At 44.4% G+C, this 18,962-nt stretch overlaps 1 protein-coding gene across 2 annotated transcripts in view; it reads right to left on the bottom strand.

Annotated features, from left to right (window-relative positions):
* Nucleotides 1-18,962, bottom strand: part of LOC136629155 (zinc finger protein ZFP2-like) — a 38,874-nt gene that overhangs the window by 15,046 nt on the left and 4,866 nt on the right. The window contains exons 2-6 of one of the 2 annotated variants that reach the window (XM_066605310.1): nt 10,207-10,341; nt 9,580-9,759; nt 9,374-9,497; nt 9,227-9,291; nt 5,446-5,548 (exon numbers count right to left, since the gene is read on the bottom strand). In XM_066605310.1, the coding sequence (XP_066461407.1) occupies nt 5,446-5,548; nt 9,227-9,291; nt 9,374-9,497; nt 9,580-9,759; nt 10,207-10,284 (550 nt within the window). In that variant the 5' untranslated portion in view covers nt 10,285-10,341. Of the gene's footprint in view, nt 1-5,445; nt 5,549-9,226; nt 9,292-9,373; nt 9,498-9,579; nt 9,760-10,206; nt 10,365-18,962 lie in introns of those variants that run through there. The other variant, XM_066605311.1, reaches the window with a different exon arrangement.

The following is an 18,962-nucleotide window of genomic DNA, read 5'->3' as shown; positions in this document are numbered from 1 at the left end:
GGGGAAGCCCAGAGTTTGGGCCACCCACCTTACACCTCCAAGTCCTGGTAGGCGTATAAATCCAATTGATGGAGGTCCACGTGCTGGTTTCCTAACCCCTGTCCTGCAAGGGGGGGGGGGCTGGCCACGGCTTGTCACATCCCTGGATAGGGATGCGACCATGTAAAATGGTATACAAAGGAACGGAAAAAAACCCGGCGCTCCCAAGAAACAATCCGTGTGGAGCAAGCGACAGGGTATTAAAGTTGAAAATCTTTAATACAGGATGTGTTGATGCGTTTCATCGCGCTACCGTGACTTCATCAGGTACATGTAAGCATACAATGAATCACAATTTATATACAGACATTCAATGGGACTTACCCCAAGGAAAACCAATGGTATGCGGCAAGTCGTGTCGGCCGGTGGACTCCATTGCCCTTCTGGAGCAGCAGAGGGAAGCCCCAGCACATCCGGGCCCAGGAGTGACATCCGGAACTTGCGATGTGTCGTATTTCCGGCAAGGGATCCCTCCGTGGTGTGTATCATGTGACGTGTGACATCACATGATACCCTCGCTGTTTCCGGATTCCGGGTCGGACGTGTGACGTCACAACGCCCTATTGGAACGCAGGTAGCCAGGGTAATGGAACGCATACTTTCTACAAATCAAGTTCCGGGTGTCACTCCTGGGCCCGGATGTGCTGGGGCTTCCCTCTGCTGCTCCGGAAGGACAATGGAGTCCACCGGCCGACACGACTTACCGCATACCATTGGTTTTCCTTGGGGTAAGTCCCATTGAATGTCTGTATATAAATTGTGATTCATTGTATGCTTACATGTACCTGATGAAGTCACGGTAGCGCGATGAAACACGTCGACACATCCTGTATTAAAGATTTTCAATTTTAATACCCTGTCGCTTGCTCCACACGGATTGTTTCTTGGGAGCGCCGGGCTTTTTTCCGTTCCTTTGTATACCATTGTGAGTAAGGGGGATAACATTCCTGCTATTGTGTGAAAGCTACCAGTAGGACATCCTACCTGAGGAGCCTGGTGACAATCATTGCAAGCCCTACAGATACAACAATATTCACTCCCTTATCAGTGCCTAGAAAAAATGTTTGTCTCTGTTGCAGTATTCCAATCACATCCATGTCTGTGCCATGTCATAAGTGTGTATAAATATTCATGCCTCTTCAGATCTATTCCATTTTAGCCTGTAGAACCCGAGAGGTTCACAAGCTCCCTGTAACATCATGAATTTTTGTTAGCCATTAAAAGGTATCATATCTACAAGATTGCGTAGTTTTTCTTGGGGGGGGGGGGGGGGGGACAATCACATTTGACTGTATTGGCTAACACGGTACCAAACCTTTGTTTCCATTATACCAATATTCCTGACATTCACAGCACTAATTACGAAATACGTACTGTTATCCGGATCTATGTCTGCACATTCTGTATTCTGTTATCTGGGTCTACGTCTCCACATTCTGTATTCTGTTATCTGGGTCTACGTCTCCACATTCTGTTATCTGGGTCTATGTCTCCACATTCTGTATTCTGTTATCTGGGTCTATGTCTCCACATTCTGTATTCTGTTATCTGGGTCTATGTCTCCACATTCTGTATTCTGTTATCTGGGTCTATGTCTCCACATTCTGTATTCTGTTATCTGGTTCTATGTCTTCACATTCTATATTCCGTTACCTGGGTCTATGTCTCCCCATTCTGTATTCTGTTATCTGGGTCTATGTCTCCACATTCTGTATTCTGTTATCTAGGTCTATGTCTCCACATTCTGTATTCTGTTATCTGGGTCTATGTCTCCACATTCTGTATTCTGTTATCTGGGTCTATGTCTCCACATTCTGTGTTCTGTTATCTGGGTCTATGTCTCCACATTCTGTGTTCTGTTATCTGGGTCTATGTCTCCACATTCTGTATTCTGTTATCTGGGTCTATGTCTCCACATTCTGTATTCTGTTATCTGGGTCTATGTCTCCACATTCTGTATTCTGTTATCTGGGTCTATGTCTCCACATTCTGTATTCTGTTATCTGGGTCTATGTCTTCACATTCTGTATTCTGTTATCTGGGTCTGTGTCTCCACATTCTGTATTCTGTTATCTGGGTCTATGTCTCCACATTCTGTATTCTGTTATCTGGGTCTACGTCTCCACATTCTGTATTCTGTTATCTGGGTCTACGTCTCCACATTCTGTTATCTTGGTCTATGTCTCCACATTCTGTATTCTGTTATCTGGGTCTATGTCTCCACATTCTGTATTCTGTTATCAGGGTCTATGTCTCCACATTCTGCATTCTGTTATCTTGGTCTATGTCTCCACATTCTGCATTCTGTTATCTTGGTCTATGTCTCCACATTCTGTATTCTGTTATCTGGGTCTATGTCTCCACATTCTGTATTCTGTTATCTGGGTCTATGTCTCCACATTCTGTATTCTGTTATCTAGGTCTATGTCTCCACATTCTGCTTTCTTGGTCTATGTCTCCACATTCTGTATTCTGTTATCTGGGTCTATGTCTCCACATTCTGTATTCTGTTATCTGGGTCTATGTCTCCACATTCTGTATTCTGCTATCTGGGTCTATGTCTCCACATTCTGTATTCTGCTATCTGGGTCTATGTCTCCACATTCTGTATTCTGCTATCTGGGTCTATGTCTCCACATTCTGTATTCTGCTATCTGGGTCTATGTCTCCACATTCTGTATTCTGTTATCTGGGTCTATGTCCCCACATTCTGTATTCTGTTATCTGGGTCTATGTCTCCACATTCTGTATTCTGTTATCTGGGTCTATGTCTCCACATTCTGTATTCTGCTATCTGGGTCTATGTCTCCACATTCTGTATTCTGTTATCTGGGTCTATGTCTCCACATTCTGTATTCTGTTATCTAGGTCTATGTCTCCACATTCTGTATTCTGTTATCTAGGTCTATGTCTCCACATTCTGTATTCTGTTATCTGGGTCTATGTCTCCACATTCTGTATTCTGTTATCTGGGTCTATGTCTCCACATTCTGTATTCTGCTATCTGGGTCTATGTCTCCACATTCTGTATTCTGTTATCTGAGTCTATGTCTCCACATTCTGTATTCTGCTATCTGGGTCTATGTCTCCACATTCTGTATTCTGTTATCTTGGTCTATGTCTCCACATTCTGTATTCTGTTATCTGGGTCTATGTCTCCACATTCTGTATTCTGTTATCTGAGTCTATGTCCCCACATTCTGTATTCTGTTATCTGGGTCTATGTCTCCACATTCTGTATTCTGTTATCTGGGTCTATGTCTCCACATTCTGTATTCTGTTATCTGGATCTATATCTCCACGTTCTGTCTTCTGTTATCTGGGTCTATGTCTCCACATTCTGTCTTCTGTTATCTGGGTCTACGTCTCCACATTCTGTATTCTGGTATCTGGGTCTATGTCTCCACATTCTGTATTCTGTTATCTGGGTCTATGTCTCCACATTCTGTATTCTGTTATCTGGGTCTATGTCTCCACATTCTGTATTCCGTTATCTGGGTCTATGTCTCCACATTCTGTATTCTGTTATCTGGGTCTATGTCTCCACATTCTGTATTCTGTTATCTGGGTCTATGTCTCCACATTCTGTATTCTGTTATCTGGGTCTATGTCTCCACATTCTGTATTCTGTTATCTGGGTCTATGTCTCCACATTCTGAATTCTGTTATCTAGGTCTATGTCTCCACATTCTGAATTCTGTTATCTGGGTCTATGTCTCCACATTCTGTATTCTGTTATCTAGGTCTATGTCTCCACATTCTGTTATCTGGGTCTATGTCTCCACGTTCTGTATTCTGTTATCTGGTTCTATGTCTCCACATTCTGTATTCGGTTATCTGGGCCTATGTCTCCACGTTCTGTATTCTGTTATCTGGGTCTATGTCTCCGCGTTCTGTATTCTGTTATCTAGGTCTGTCTCCACGTTATGTATTCTGTTATCTAGGTCTATGTCTCCACATTCTGTATTCTGTTATCTGGGTCTATGTCTCCACATTCTGTATTCTGTTATCTGGGTCTATGTCTTCACATCCTGTATTCTGTTATCTGGGTCTATGTCTCCACATTGTGTATTCTGTTATCTGGGTCTATGTCTCCACATTCTGTATTCCGTTACCCGGGTCTATGTCCCCACGTTCTGTTTTCTGGTATCTGGGTCTATGTCTCCATATTCTGTATTCTGTTATCTGGGTCTATGTCTCCCCATTCTGTATTCTGTTATCTGGGTCTATGTCTCCCCATTCTGTATTCTAGTATCTGGGTCTATGTCTCCACATTCTGTATTCTGTTATCTGGGTCTATGTCTCCACATTCTGTATTCTGTTATCTGGGTCTATGTCTCCACATTCTGTATTCTGTTATCTGGGTCTATGTCTCCACATTCTGTGTTCTGTTATCTGGGTCTATGTCTCCACATTCTGTATTCTGTTATCTGGGTCTATGTCTCCCCATTCTGTATTCTGGTATCTGGGTCTATGTCTCCACATTCTGTATTTTGTTATCTGGGTCTATGTCTCCACATTCTGTATTCTGGTATCTGGGTCTATGTCTCCACGTTCTCTTTTCTCTTAAAACATAGTCACATCTTATGAATCTAATAAGAGATAATGGTTCTGAACACTGAAAATTGGACCCTTTTCCCTTATCAGTACTGATAGAATTCCATGAAGAAATCTCTTTCTCAGATATATTTCATATCCATATTCCAATGCTCATTAAATGTGATTTCAATTTAGTTAATAGTGAGAAAGCATAGGTTCTGATAGACGTGTGGTAGCCTTGCCGCGGCCTGTCAGCTTACGCGTTTTGGCCAAAATACGAACTAACACCCGCATTTATCAGCGTTTTTTTACATGAATTGTTCTATGGATGCTGGAGGAGCTAGGGATGTCATGCCAGTGTGGCGCACTGTGGTGATACAGGGCAATCCACTGCTTTGCGAGTAGGGATTGTATTCCTGTATGGTGTGGCACACTTCTCGATGGCTGGCATCTTGGTATCGGTTCATATGTGCAGACTATTTTGTCTGCAGTCAGCCCTTCCCCAATCTTGGGTTGAGTTGAGCAGCTGCACATTAGTCTGCACTGAAAATTTAGCTCCCTCATATTGCAATCTGGCTTTCTGCATGCTACTAGGGTACGAGGGGATTGAGCCTGTCCTGCAGTTTATCAGGTGGCGCATATTTGGCTTTTTTTTCTGTGAGTTATATTTAAATGTTATCACCTATCGGGTTAAGAGATATCATCGGTATCCCATTGTATGCATATTTAGTTTGCACTCCGGCTGATGGGGAATATACAGCGGAAACTGACAGATCACAGGGCTTATAAATCTACACAACTATCTGCAGCCGCTGACCGAGGAGAATCTGTGACTCTTCTCTGCTGTATTTAGTGGTTACTACTCACCTGGGTGGTTATCTGTAAGAATCTCCTCTTTACACCGCTGATCGCCCCTCACATTTGTCTCTGCAGTATTAATATTGGTCGGATCTTCATCCGGATACAAAAGCTGTGAGACAAATATTGTAAAAGTCAGCAGACGGTTGGAGAAGTCGTGTGGAAGGTTTTACATGACCAGAAATATCAATCATCATGATTGACTAAAATTGACAAGACTAGTTATCTAAGCCACATAGCTGCAGGTCTAGAAGCCGAAGAGTTAGTTAGTGAGTCAATGAGTGAGGTCTTTCGCATTTATAAATACTTTATACATACAGATGTGAGCTAGCTTCTCCTCAGTATAGATGTAGAGGTGAGGTCAATTCACTTCAGTGTATGCACATAGAAGTGAAGTAGATTTTCCTCAATACATACGCATAGAGGTGAGGTAGATTCTCCTCAGTATATACACATAGAGGTGAGGTAGATTCTCTTCAGTATATACACATAGAGGTGAGGTAGATTCTCCTCAGTATATACACATAGAGGTGAGGTAGATTCTCCTCAGTATATACACATAGAGGTCAGCTAGATTCTCCTCAGTATATACACATAGAGGTGAGGTAGATTCTCCTCAGCATATACACATAGAGGTGAGGTAGATTCTCCTCAGTATATACACATAGAGGTCAGCTAGATTCTCCTCAGTATATACACATAGAGGTGAGGTAGATTCTCCTCTGTCTCGGGGAGCTAGATTCTACTCAGTATATACACAGAGGTCAGCTAGATCCTCCTCCCTATAAATACATAGAGGTGGGATAGATAGTCCTCAGTATATAGACATAGAGGTGGGATAGATTCTCCTCATTATATACACACACAGAGGTGAGGTAGATAATTAATTTGTGTCCCCTTGATTTTTCCTATTTACATACTGAATTTCCAAGATTTGCGTTTTGATCGTGAATTATCGCAGTTGAACAATGAATTTCTCAAAAAGACCTGCTTAGTACGCCTCCACGACCTAAAGGTAGTGTGTGTGTACAAAAAATTAATTCCCTGCTTTATGGTTTCTAAGAAAAGAACTCCTGTATTGCATTTTTTTGTGTTTAGAATTGAATAATCATGATGTGCCCCTTAATAAATAATTATATAAATATTTTAATGAGATCATTTAAATTTTATTTATTAGTTTTTATACAGGTATTAATTTAAGCAGTATTTTTGTGGTTGTTTAATTGTCATTTTATATATGTATTAATTTAAATATTATTTACAGATAGTACTGGTAAATATAGTCTTCGGAAGGTAGTAGTTATAATGATGCAGTCCAACATAAACTGCAATAGATATAACACCATTTATACGGTGTGTAACAAAAAGCCGCCAACATATCATGTGTCTTCGAAACATGTCTAAATAAAGTTTCATTTGAATACATGGAACGCAACGTGCGTTCCATGTGACGTCTTTCCAGACGTATTCTTGTAATGGGGATACGTGTCCCCGCCTCCCTGGCTTATCACAGCATACTACTTTCGGTTTGCATGTGACGGCGCCGGAACATGCGAGTTTGATCTGTTAATTTGCATTTTATCTATTTAAATGTGTGTGTTAGTTATGTTAGAGGAGTTTGAAAAAGGCGACATGTGATCACTGAAACGCGTTGCTCTGTCACCAATTAATAAAAAATATTGGATTAGAATTTTCGCTTTCTCCCTCCGAGCGCAAACATTTCTTTTATTTTTCGGTTAATTATACTTTGTTACAAGCACCCATTATTGGTGTTGCTTGTCATATGCTTGCGGCTCCCCGTCTGGTTACGGATACGAGAGGATAAAGTACCTGCGATAAGCCTTCCTGGATCATTGGTGTCAGTGAGGTACGTCTAGGTTAGATTTACCTCGCTGCGCACCAGGTGAGTTGATATTCGTTTTACCACCGATTATACTCACCTAGCTGTTTTACATGGCGCATCCGTAACCTATTACTATGTTGTGCCCCTTCTACTTTTCCTATTTAAAACCTAACGAATGCTCCTGCCAAATTTCAAGTTTGTATGACATCCGGAAGTTAGAGAATTAGTGGAGAGTCAGTCAGTCAGTGAATCAATGAGTGAGAGCCTTCGCATCTATACATATAAAAAGGTGAAAGCCCTCACTCACTGACTGACTCTCCACTAATTCTCTAACTTCCCGATATGGTACAAACATGAAATCTGGCAGGAGAATTCTTTAGGTCCTAAATAGGAAAAGTAAAGGGGGTCACAACTCGAAAATTCAATGCTAAGTGCAAAAGTATTGGCGCCCCTGTGTGATGTAGTAAATCTAATTCTCTAACTTCCAGATGCTGTACAAACATGAAATTTGGCACGACCATTCTTTAGGTCTTAAATAGGAAAAGTAAAGGGGTCTCAACCTGATTATTCAATGCTAAGTGCAAAAGTATTGGCACCCTTATGTAATGTACCTAATCTAATTCTCTAAATTCCCGATGTCATACAACCATGAAATTTGGCAGGACCATTCTTTAGGTCCTAAATAGGAAAATCAAAGGGGTCACTTATTCAATGCTAATTGCAAAAGTAAGTGCAAGCCTATGTAATGTAACTTCTCGGTGTGGTACAAGCGTGAAATTTGGTGCGAGCATTCTCTAGGTTCTAAATGAGGAGAGTGGGAGGGGTGGCACATTCTGCAGTGGGACATTGTTACATGCAGCCTGAGGAGAATCCTCTAGGTGTATACATATTTTATTCCTCGGTTACTCTAAAATAACCTCGACTTCATAAAATTTTTCATGCAAACAACACAAACACCTATATCAAATTAACTTGGGCGAGGCCGGGTATATCAGCTAGTCTATATATATAAAGATTACCTAACTCCTCCCCCTCTCTCTGAGTACAGTATGTGTTGGAGATGGGGGAGGAGTCTCAGTACACAATGCACATTGTGTCAGACAGGATAGCATGAAAAAAGTAGATGGTTCTGATTTTGCTGCTGGAGGTTTAGGCTTGGGGTCCTGGTGAGTTGGCAGGATGATAGTGGGGAGCATTCAGCCTCACGACTCAGTTCAGCTAAACTAACCACACAAACAGTATATCCCCACCTACATATTCATGTATATTTGGCATGGCTAATGTGTAGACGGAACAATTCCTCTGTAGCGCCGCCTATTGGAAGGTAGCATATGTGCAAGTCAATGTCAGACCTTTTAACAAGCCTTGTAATAATAACAGAATATGAGCCAAAACTGGAGTCTTCTAGAGATGTACAGAATGACTGTTTCATGGTTTTTGTCCCTCATTAGTATACAGTAGGATGCTGGCTGTGTAGTGAGAGGCCTATAGATGTGGGTCAAGAAGGGAATCATTCCTTCTTAGGAAGAGCACCTAGAACGTGTCAGGAGACTTATAAGGCCATGCATGCTCCTTGTCAAAATATGCAAATAGGAGATGGAACAATACCACTACAGCGCCACCTAATACAAGGCAGCATTCCTACAAGTCAATTTCAGACCTGTTAATAAGAGTTCCAATAGGCGGCAATGCAGTGGCATTGTTCTATCTTCAATTTGCATAAATGTTCCAGAAGAGCATGCATGTTTTTATAAGTCTTCTCATTAGGTGCTCTCGTTATAAAGAAACCATACACTTCCCGACCTTCGCCATGGGTAGAAAGGCTTCACGATGGCCGGTAATCCTGCCATCTCCACCGGCCTCATCACAGAAGTAGAAGACATCTAATAAAACTGAAGACAAAGAGCTTCACAGCCTTCTACAGATCAGAGGGACATCTCCATCTACCTGATGGTCCTGTGGAAGAAGAGGACGGGCACATCTCTCTGGTGGGCTTCTCTTACTGGATGGAACTGCAGGAAACACAGACAGACACTGAAGTCATTCTTCACATACAGATAATAAAGTCCCCGTGTATTTAGTCCTGTCTATTACCTGGTGATGGGAGCGGCTGGCGGGTGTCCATAATGGTGTCCTTGTACAGATCCTTGTGTCCTTCTAAATACTCCCACTCCTCAATGGAGAAATAGACAGCGACATCCAGACACCTTATAGGAACCTGACAACACAATATACAGTCATTACCCAGAAGCCTCCAGTGCTGTTACTGTATAATGTCCCAGCATTCCCTGCAGCGTCACCTCTCCAGTCAGCAGCTTAATCATCTTGTTGGTGAGTTCTAGAATCTTCTGTACATTGATGTCCTTCTGTATCAGGGGGTGAGTTGGGGGCCCCGTGATTGGGCTCAGGGGTCTTCCCCATCCATCACACACAGGGGCCCAACTGCCATCACTAGAGGTCTTCTTCACTACTGTGTAATCCTGTATATGGGAAGACATTGGAAATGCCTGTAGTAATATTTATTATAGTTCACCACCTCTCCAGTGACATCATCTGTTATTACTAGAGATGAGCGAGCACGCTCGGATAAGTCAGTTACTCGAGCGAGCCTCATCTTCTCGAGTAACTGCATTCTTGTCCGAGCGTGCTCAGGGGGAGCGGAGGCGGGTAGCAGGGGGAAGAGAGATCTCTCTCACTCTCTCCCCCGCTACCCCCCGAGCACGCTCAGACAAGAATGCAGTTACTCGAGAAGAGCGAGGCTCGCTCAAGTAACTGACGTATCCGAGCGTGCTCACTCATCTCTAGTTATTACCATAGATAAGAATGATGTAATGTGACATCATCAGAATCTCTCACCTCCCCAGTGACATCATCTGTTATTACCATAGATAAGTATGATGTAATGTGACATCATCAGAATCTCTCACCTCCCCAGTAAGCTGGAAGAGTATCTCTAGGGTGAGATTTAATACACTTTCCGACATCTTGCTTCTGTCCTTCTCCATCCTTAATGGATCATTTAGGAAACGTTTCTTATGCAGAAGACATCAGAAGATCCTATACTGTAGGACCTCAATAGAAAGAACATGAACTAATGTAAAAAACACAGAAAATCCCATGTAAAAAATACAATTGCAGAAGACAATAAGGGCAAACATTTTGCAGATGTTAAGAGGTAACCTTCTGGAGTTTTGGGTTAATCCAAATACAGGCAGCATAAAATCCCAACAAGGTTTTCCTCATCCGGATCAGTTGGACTGATAATCGACCCAGGCAGGGAGAAGTCATCAGGAACCCATCCCTTTGGCTCTTCTCCAAGTTCAGAGCTGCATTTTAAAGTGTTTTCTGTAAAGTGTGCAGCTGCAGTGTACAATATAGAGGACTGCAATATTGTGCCGTTTGGGATGCAATGTATGTATGACATCGGGCAACATAAAAAACCTTTGCAGGTTACAGCAAAATGACATGATAGTTTTATTCTGTAGGTCAAAACGATTGCGATTCTACAAAGTTTAGTTTATATAATTTTTTTTTTTGCTTTGCAGCGTTTTAGGTGAGCTCCCGCTGCTCCTGTTCTGCATAGCTATACTAGGCACATTTTTATAAACAAGCTGACCCTCTGGTGGCCCCTGAGGGGGACCCCAACAACATAGAGGTTTCTTTAGTGCTCCACATGCATCAAGCCCAGCATCCGAAATGGTGCCACCACACACGTCTTCAGTTTCCCTACCTGGCTCGGCGGTGGGGAAGCCCGGAGATATCCCTAGATCTAGCGACAGCCAGATCCCTCCCACAACCACTCTACTAGCATGCCACGTACGCTTGACCTGCCATTCCCTTCCCAGCCATTGGCAGTTCCTCAGGACTTACCTGCAATGCAAGAAGCCACAGAGATGGAACAGCTGGATCTCTGCTGTCCCGGCCTAGGGGAAGTCCCTGATGGTGTGGAGGTCTTTATCACTGCTGTACTTGTGCCCAAGATGGAGCCACTGCCTACATGTTCCATCCCCCCCACCCACACCCCAGCTCAGCAGTAGAGGAACCTGATGGGAGCAACTAGTGTGGGACTGGAAAGCACAGCAATCATCAGATTGATCATAGAGGGAGATTCCTCCCATAACCTATATAACTTGCTGTTTACCCCAAAGCATCCATCCTCTGATGCGACTCACAATTCTACCTCTTGTGCTTCTTCCCCAGACAGCAGTGCTGAAGCATTACAAATGACAGGTCCTTCAGCATTAGATACTCCACTATGTGACACTGAGTGGGACTGGAGAGCATACATGAAAGCTATGCCAACTAAAAATGAGCCCGATTCACTCTTCAGTGATTTGAAACTTAGCATAAAGAAGCTTTAGCGCTCATTCAGAAGGAAGTTCAGCAAGTGGGACACAATAAATATGGTTGAGGAGAGCAAGAACAGACTTTTACTTTACTGGAGGCAAACAGACGAGTTTTACAAGAACAATCCACTCAAATCGCTAACCTCTTAACCCATATCCACAACCAAAGAATAGACACCAGAGAAACAATCTCCGTATACGGGGTATCTCCACGGAAATACGCAACTGGAGTGTTGGGCTCAAAATTTTTTTGCCTCTCTCACTCACCCTACTGAGATAGACTGCATACACAGGGCATTGGGTCCCAAATCGCCTGACCCAAAACACCCCAGGACAAGGGAGGCATCATAGAAGGCATCAGAGGAGCAAATAACTTGTTATACCATGACACTGCAATCTCCATCCTGTCAGACCTAGCCAGGTGTACTCTCCAAATACGCAGAGCCCTACGACCTGTAGTAGATATTCTGAGAGAGAGAGATATTCCCTAACATTGGGGACACCCTTTTCAGCTTAAAAAAAAGCATATTGGCTATATTTCATTCTCTGGGAGACATGCCTAACTTCTTGGGAACTTTTTAATTGCCCATGATCACATTATAGAAAGGCCAGATCTTCCAGCTGTACGTATAATACCCAATTCTCTATTCTGTCTACTCGTCCTCTTTCTTCTTCTCTCGTGCGTGGCAGCAGGAGCTCAATGGTAAAAAGTGTTGACATGGCTAACTTAGCATTCTGCTCCGACAACACAAGGGGCTTGAACAAACCAGCAAACAGCATCCAGATTCTGGATCACCTCCAAAAAGAAGAAGTGATGATTGCTCTACTGCAAGAGACCCACTTCCAAATACCTAATGTCCTAAGATGCTCTTCACGTTATTACACAACATGGCATAATGATTTGCTGCATGCTCCAATATATTACTTGGTGGAAACGTTAACCTCTGCTTTGACCCGTTGCTGGACTCATCTGCGGGTAGGTCTGGTGTGTCTTCTGCTGCTGTACATAAGCTGAGCAGAGCTCTTATATCTCTACAACTCATCGACCTCTGGAGGCTTTTACATCCTGGAGTTAAGGACTTTAGTTATCATTCTTTAGCCCATAACAGCTATACTCATTTAGACTATTTATTAATTTCCGATAGCTTGTTGGACCTGGTCCCCACTTGCTCAACGGGTCTCTTTTTGGGGTCGGACCATGCCCCGGTCTCTGACACTCTTCGGAGCTTATCGGAGAGAGGTGGGAACCATTCCTGGCGATTGAGTGATAATTTTCTAAACTATTCACATTACCTGAAAGCTGTGCGAATGCAATTCAGGATTTTCATAGTGACCATCTGATGGATACTATGTCAGCCTCTATCCAATGGGAGGCTCTGAAATGTGTGGTCAGAAGAATATTTATTTTGCATGGCTCTAGATTGAAAAAAGAGCGATCCCATATGGGGAGAGGTCTGCTTACAAAGTTAGAGTTCCTGGAGATTTCTAATAAATCCTCTCTTTCAAAAACTTGCTTTGCATTTTTAACATTCGAAAGTCCCATTTGTTAAAAAACACAAGGACAGGGCTCACAAGAAATTGTATGTATACAGAAACAGATGTGGCCGATGGTTAGCTAAGGCCATTCACCCAAAATATCTTCACCCTATTTATTCTCTATTAACTCTTCTACTAGAGGCTTGGTCCATTCAACTAATGATATTCTAGATAGTTTCCAGTCATACTATCAAAACTTATATAATCTCTCTGGTGACACCAAGGATGTGCAGAACCAGACTGTGAAGACTATTGAGGCCTACCTGTCCATATATGCTCTGGACTCTCTGGTGTTGACTCCTCCGGCCTGGACTGTGACCTCAAGGAGCAAGAGATCCTGGAGGTGGTTCTCGGCCTGAAGATAGACAAAAGTCCAGGGCCAGATGGCGAACTTCCCTTCTACTCAAGTCCTTTAACGATATTCTCTAAAACTTGTCCATTTCTTCTCCAGGCACTTCAGGCCATAACAACAATACTCCAGAGAAGAATCGTTCAACTTGTAGTAATTATCGCCCCATATCCTTGTTAAACATATATACGAAACAGTTCTAAAAAAATCCTAGTATCTTGTCTGCAGCCATTTATACCATCCTTTGTTCACAGGGAAGAGGTTGGATTTGTGCCGGGTCATGAGGTTATGGACAATATGATTAAACCCTTATTTCCTGGGCTCGCTAGTTTGGGGGCCCCTTGTGCCTGTTAGCGGTTGGTGCTAGGAAAGCATTCCTGGTGCATCCTATGAAAGACTAGCCTGGGTCCCCAGAGCCTGAATCGTATAATTCCCAAATCTCCTTGGTGTACCGTATTTTACTGGCAGAGGAGACACAAGACAAGAAATTGTCCTTTATAATGGGTTGGGAAGGAGAGTTGGAACAATTGTTTACGGAGTAGTCCTGGGCCAAGTCTTCAACTAATATGAAAAAAAAGTCTAAACTATAAGCTTATGTCCCAATGGAACAAAACACCTATACGACTTGCTAGGATGTACTCTCAGGGCTAAAATAAGTGCTGGAAATGCTCCTTGGATAGTGGCACTTTTCTCCACATATGGTTGTCATGTCCCTTGGTTTCTAACCTCTGGCAAGAGGTAAATACCTTGTATAAGGAGAATCTACCTCCCCTCTACGTGTACACGCCGAGGAGAATCTACCTCCCCTCTACGTGTACACGCCGAGGAGAATCTACCTCCCCTCTACGTGTACACGCCGAGGAGAATCTACCTCCCCTCTACGTGTACACGCCGAGGAGAATCTACCTCACCTCTAGGTGTACACGCCGAGGAGAACCTACCCCTCACCTCTACGTGTACACGCCGAGGAGAATCTACCTCTCACCTCTACGTGTACACGCCGAGGAGAATCTACCCCTCACCTCTACGTGTACACGCCGAGGAGAATCTACCTCTCACCTCTACGTGTACACGCCGAGGAGAATCTACCTCACCTCTACGTGTACACGCCGAGGAGAATCTACCTCACCTCTACGTGTACACGCCGAGGAGAATCTACCTCACCTCTACGTGCACACGCCGAGGAGAATCTACCTCACCTCTACGTGCACACGCCGAGGAGAATCTACCTCACCTCTACGTGTACACGCCGAGGAGAATCTACCTCACCTCTACGCGTACACGCCGGGGAGAATCTACCTCACCTCTACGCGTACACGCCGGGGAGAATCTACCTCACCTCTACGCGTACACGCCGGGGAGAATCTACCTCACCTCTACGCGTACACGCCGGGGAGAATCTACCTCACCTCTACGCGTACACGCCGGGGAGAATCTACCTCACCTCTACGGGTACACGCCGAGGAGAATCTACCTCACCTCTACGCGTACACGCCGAGGAGAATCTACCTCACCTCTACGCGTACACGCCGAGGAGAATCTACTTCACCTCTACGCGTACACGCCGAGGAGAATCTACTTCACCTCTACGCGTACACGCCGAGGAGAATCTACTTCACCTCTACGCGTACACGCCGAGGAGAATCTACCTCACCTGTATGTGTATATACCGAGGAGAATCTACCTTACCTGTATGTGTATATATCGAGCAGAATCTACCTCACCTCTATGTGTATATACCGAGGAGATTCTACCTCACCTCTATGTGTATATACCGAGGAGATTCTACCTCACCTCTATGTGTATATACCGAGGAGAATCTACCTCACCTCTATGTGTATATACTGAGGGGAATCTATCTCACCTCTATGTGTATATACTGAGGGGAATCTATCTCACCTCTATGTGTATATACTGAGGGGAATCTACCTCACCTCTATGTGTATATACTGAGCAGAATCTACCTCACCTCTATGTGTATATACTGAGGAGAATCTACCTCACCTCTATGTGTATATACTGAGGAGAATCTACCTGACCTCTATGTATATATACTGAGGAGAATCTACCTGACCTCTATGTGTATATACTGAGAAGAATCTCCCTCACCTCTATGTGTATGTACTGAGGAGAATCTACCTCACCTCCATGTGTATATTCTGAGGAGATTCTACCTCACCTCTATGTGTATATACCGAAGAGAATCTACATCACCTCTATGTGTATATACTGAGGAGAATCTACCTCGCCTCTATGTGTATATTCTGAGGAGATTCTACCTCACCTCTATGTGTATGTACTGAGGAGAATCTACCTCACCTCTATGTGTATATACTGAGGACAATCTACCTCACCTCTATGTGTATATACTGAGGGGAATCTACCTCCCCTCTATGTGTATATACTGAGGACAATCTACCTCACCTCTATGTGTATATACTGAGGGGAATCTACCTCCCCTCTATGTGTATATACTGAGGAGAATCTACCTCACCTCTATGTGTATATACCGAAGAGAATCTACATCACCTCTATGTGTATATACTGAGGAGAATCTACCTCGCCTCTATGTGTATATTCTGAGGAGATTCTACCTCACCTCTATGTGTATATACTGAGGACAATCTACCTCACCTCTATGTGTATATACTGAGGGGAATCTACCTCCCCTCTATGTGTATATACTGAGGAGAATCTACCTCACCTCTATGTGTATATACTAAGAAGAATCTACCTCACCTCTATGTGTATATACTGAGGAGAATCTACATCACCTCTATGTGTATATACTAAGAAGAATCTACCTCACCTCTATGTATATACTGAGGACAATCTACCTCACAACTCTCTGTTGCGGCGTTTCTGGGATCTTATCCTTTCTAGTAATCTGGTTCAGGTCTTGTATTTGGTTCTCTTCATCTTCTGGATTTGCTGGGAGTGGTTTTAGGTGAGACTTGCTTAATGTCACCTGTGGGTAATTTGGGAGGACTATTTAACCTGGCCTTGCACTTAAAGGGGTTGTCCCGCGAAAGCAAGTGGGTCTATACACTTCTGTATGGCCATATTAATGCACTTTGTAATGTACATTGTGCATTAATTATGAGCCATACAGAAGTTATTCACTTACCTGTTCCGTTGCTGGCGTCCTCGTCTCCATGGTGCCGTCTAATTTTCAGCGTCTAATCGCCGGATTAGACGCGCTTGCGCAGTCTGGACTTCTTCTTTTCTGAATGGGGCCGCTCGTGCCGGAGAGCGGCTCCCGTAGCTCCGCCCCGTCACGTGTGCCGATTCCAGCCAATCAGGAGGCTGGAATCGGCAATGGACCGCACAGAAGACCTGCGGTCCACCGAGGGTGAAGATCCCGGCGGCCATCTTCACCAGGTAAGTAAGAAGTCACCGGAGCGCGGGAATTCAGGTAAGCACTATCCGGTTTTCTTTTTTAACCCCTGCATCGGGTTTGTCTCACGCCGAACGGGGGGGGGCTATTGAAAAAAAACAAAAAACGTTTCGGTGCGGGACAACCACTTTAAGTCAATGTATTTCATTCAGTCTCCCTCTGCCTGTTGTGGTAGGTAGAGATTGGTGCTGGATCTCCCGTTTCTTCACTAAGCTGAGTACTGAAGTTAGTATTGTTGATATCTTGGTTTCAGTGGTTTTCTCCTCTCCCTCGTAGGGTCTGCTAGTGGCCTTAGTGTGTGGTCAGATTCACCCTTGTTAGGGCAGGATATCTGCGTATAGGCAGGTCTTTTACCTGGGTAAAGGCTTTATAGGGACAGTTTTTCCCTTTAGGGCTCATGTCCACGGGCAGGTTTGAATAGCAGAATCCACGTGGTGTACCCACACGGATAATCAGCAGTTCAAGCCATCCATAGACAATCATGGGCGCCCGCAGTTTAATTAAAGCATGCGGATTTGTTTTGTGGACCTTCTGGTCCGGAAAACAAATTGCAGCATGCTCTTATTTTGCTGCAGATCCTGCGGGGACGGCTTCCATTGAAGCCCGCCCACACCCATGGAGGAGAAGAGACGGCCCGCTCGGCCACGCAGAGGATCTGGAATAGTAAGTTATGTCCTCATGCCGCGGGAAGGGTGGGATTCTGTGGCGGGGCTCCCCCCACAGAATCCTACTCATCCGTGGACATGAGGCCTTAGTCTGTATAGTTTATTTTGTATACGCTTGTCCATTTCTTCACAGCCTGTGAGTGTCACGCACAGGTGGAGGAAAGGCTTAGATTGTGGAGTACCCAACTTTCTGGGACTCTGCCGTCAACTAGACAAGCGACAATCGCCTTCTGCCACAACTCTACAGCAATCCACCAAGCCCCATTCCAGTGCACTCCACAGCTCGAAAATGCTTACACAACACACTTTAAGGCTGGGTTCACATGGGACGGAAATCCCGAAAAAACTTGAGATTTCGGCAGCTTGAAAACCCGCAGCATTTCACAGCGGGTTTTGGAGCGGTTCGGCCGCCAGCATTCCATTGCGGCTTTCTCTCACCACAGAGAAAAAAAATTGACATGCCACAGAACTGTACTCAAAGCCACATTTCAGTTTCCGCCCAGCTTTGCTGTAACGGATTGGCTGCCCCGTGTGGACCACATGGTTGGCTAATCCCAGGATTAGGAGCCGCGGGCAGAATTGCCGGCTGGAAGTTCTGTGGCAATTCCATACCATGTGAACCCAGCCAAACGCTGCCACCACCAACGTTCACGGGGCATTGGACCTAAATGCAAATACACCCAAAAGGCATATCTTACAAAAATGATGTTGCAAAATAATCGGCAAGAGCCTTCCATATGATATCACAGACAGTGAAATAACAGGGATTACAGTAAGAGTGTTACCATTCCTATGTGTGAAGCCATATGCAGGGAGCACTCCAGAGGGCGGACCCCGAGCACACGCAGGGAGCACTCCAGAGGGCGGACCCCGAGCACACGGCAGGGAGCACTCCAGAGGGCGGACCCCGAGCACACGCAGGGAGCACTCCAGGGGGCGGACCCCGAGCACACGCAGGGAGCACTCCAGGGGGCGGACCCCGAGCACACGTTCCTGTGCAATAATTAAACACTCAGCAGTGTAACTCCCATCTAGCTCCTTGCAGCCCCTGTGGGGGTCTGGCTTACATCGAAGCGCAGGGACATTGAAATCCATATTTCTGTCATAACTCCGTGTGGGTGGGACCCACCATGAAAATATGACAACGAGGCTTCCTCTCGATTTTACCTGCATTTTGAGCCCCCAAATCACTATGTTTACATATATACATTTTCCAGGATTTGCGTTCTGGAGTCTCTGAGCATCGCACAAAGATGGGAATCTCAGCATCTTATTCGTGGTGATGCGACCTTTCACAAAATATCCTTGTCAGCGGGCTGCGACGTCCAGATCAGCCATAGTGGCCAAATTACAGTTTTTCTTTGTATGAATTTTGGCATTATCAGCGCTG

Source organism: Eleutherodactylus coqui, chromosome 5 (assembly GCF_035609145.1).
Source record: "Eleutherodactylus coqui strain aEleCoq1 chromosome 5, aEleCoq1.hap1, whole genome shotgun sequence".
NCBI classification, from domain to species: Eukaryota; Metazoa; Chordata; class Amphibia; order Anura; family Eleutherodactylidae; genus Eleutherodactylus; species Eleutherodactylus coqui.
This window is presented reverse-complemented; position numbering and strand designations above follow the sequence as displayed.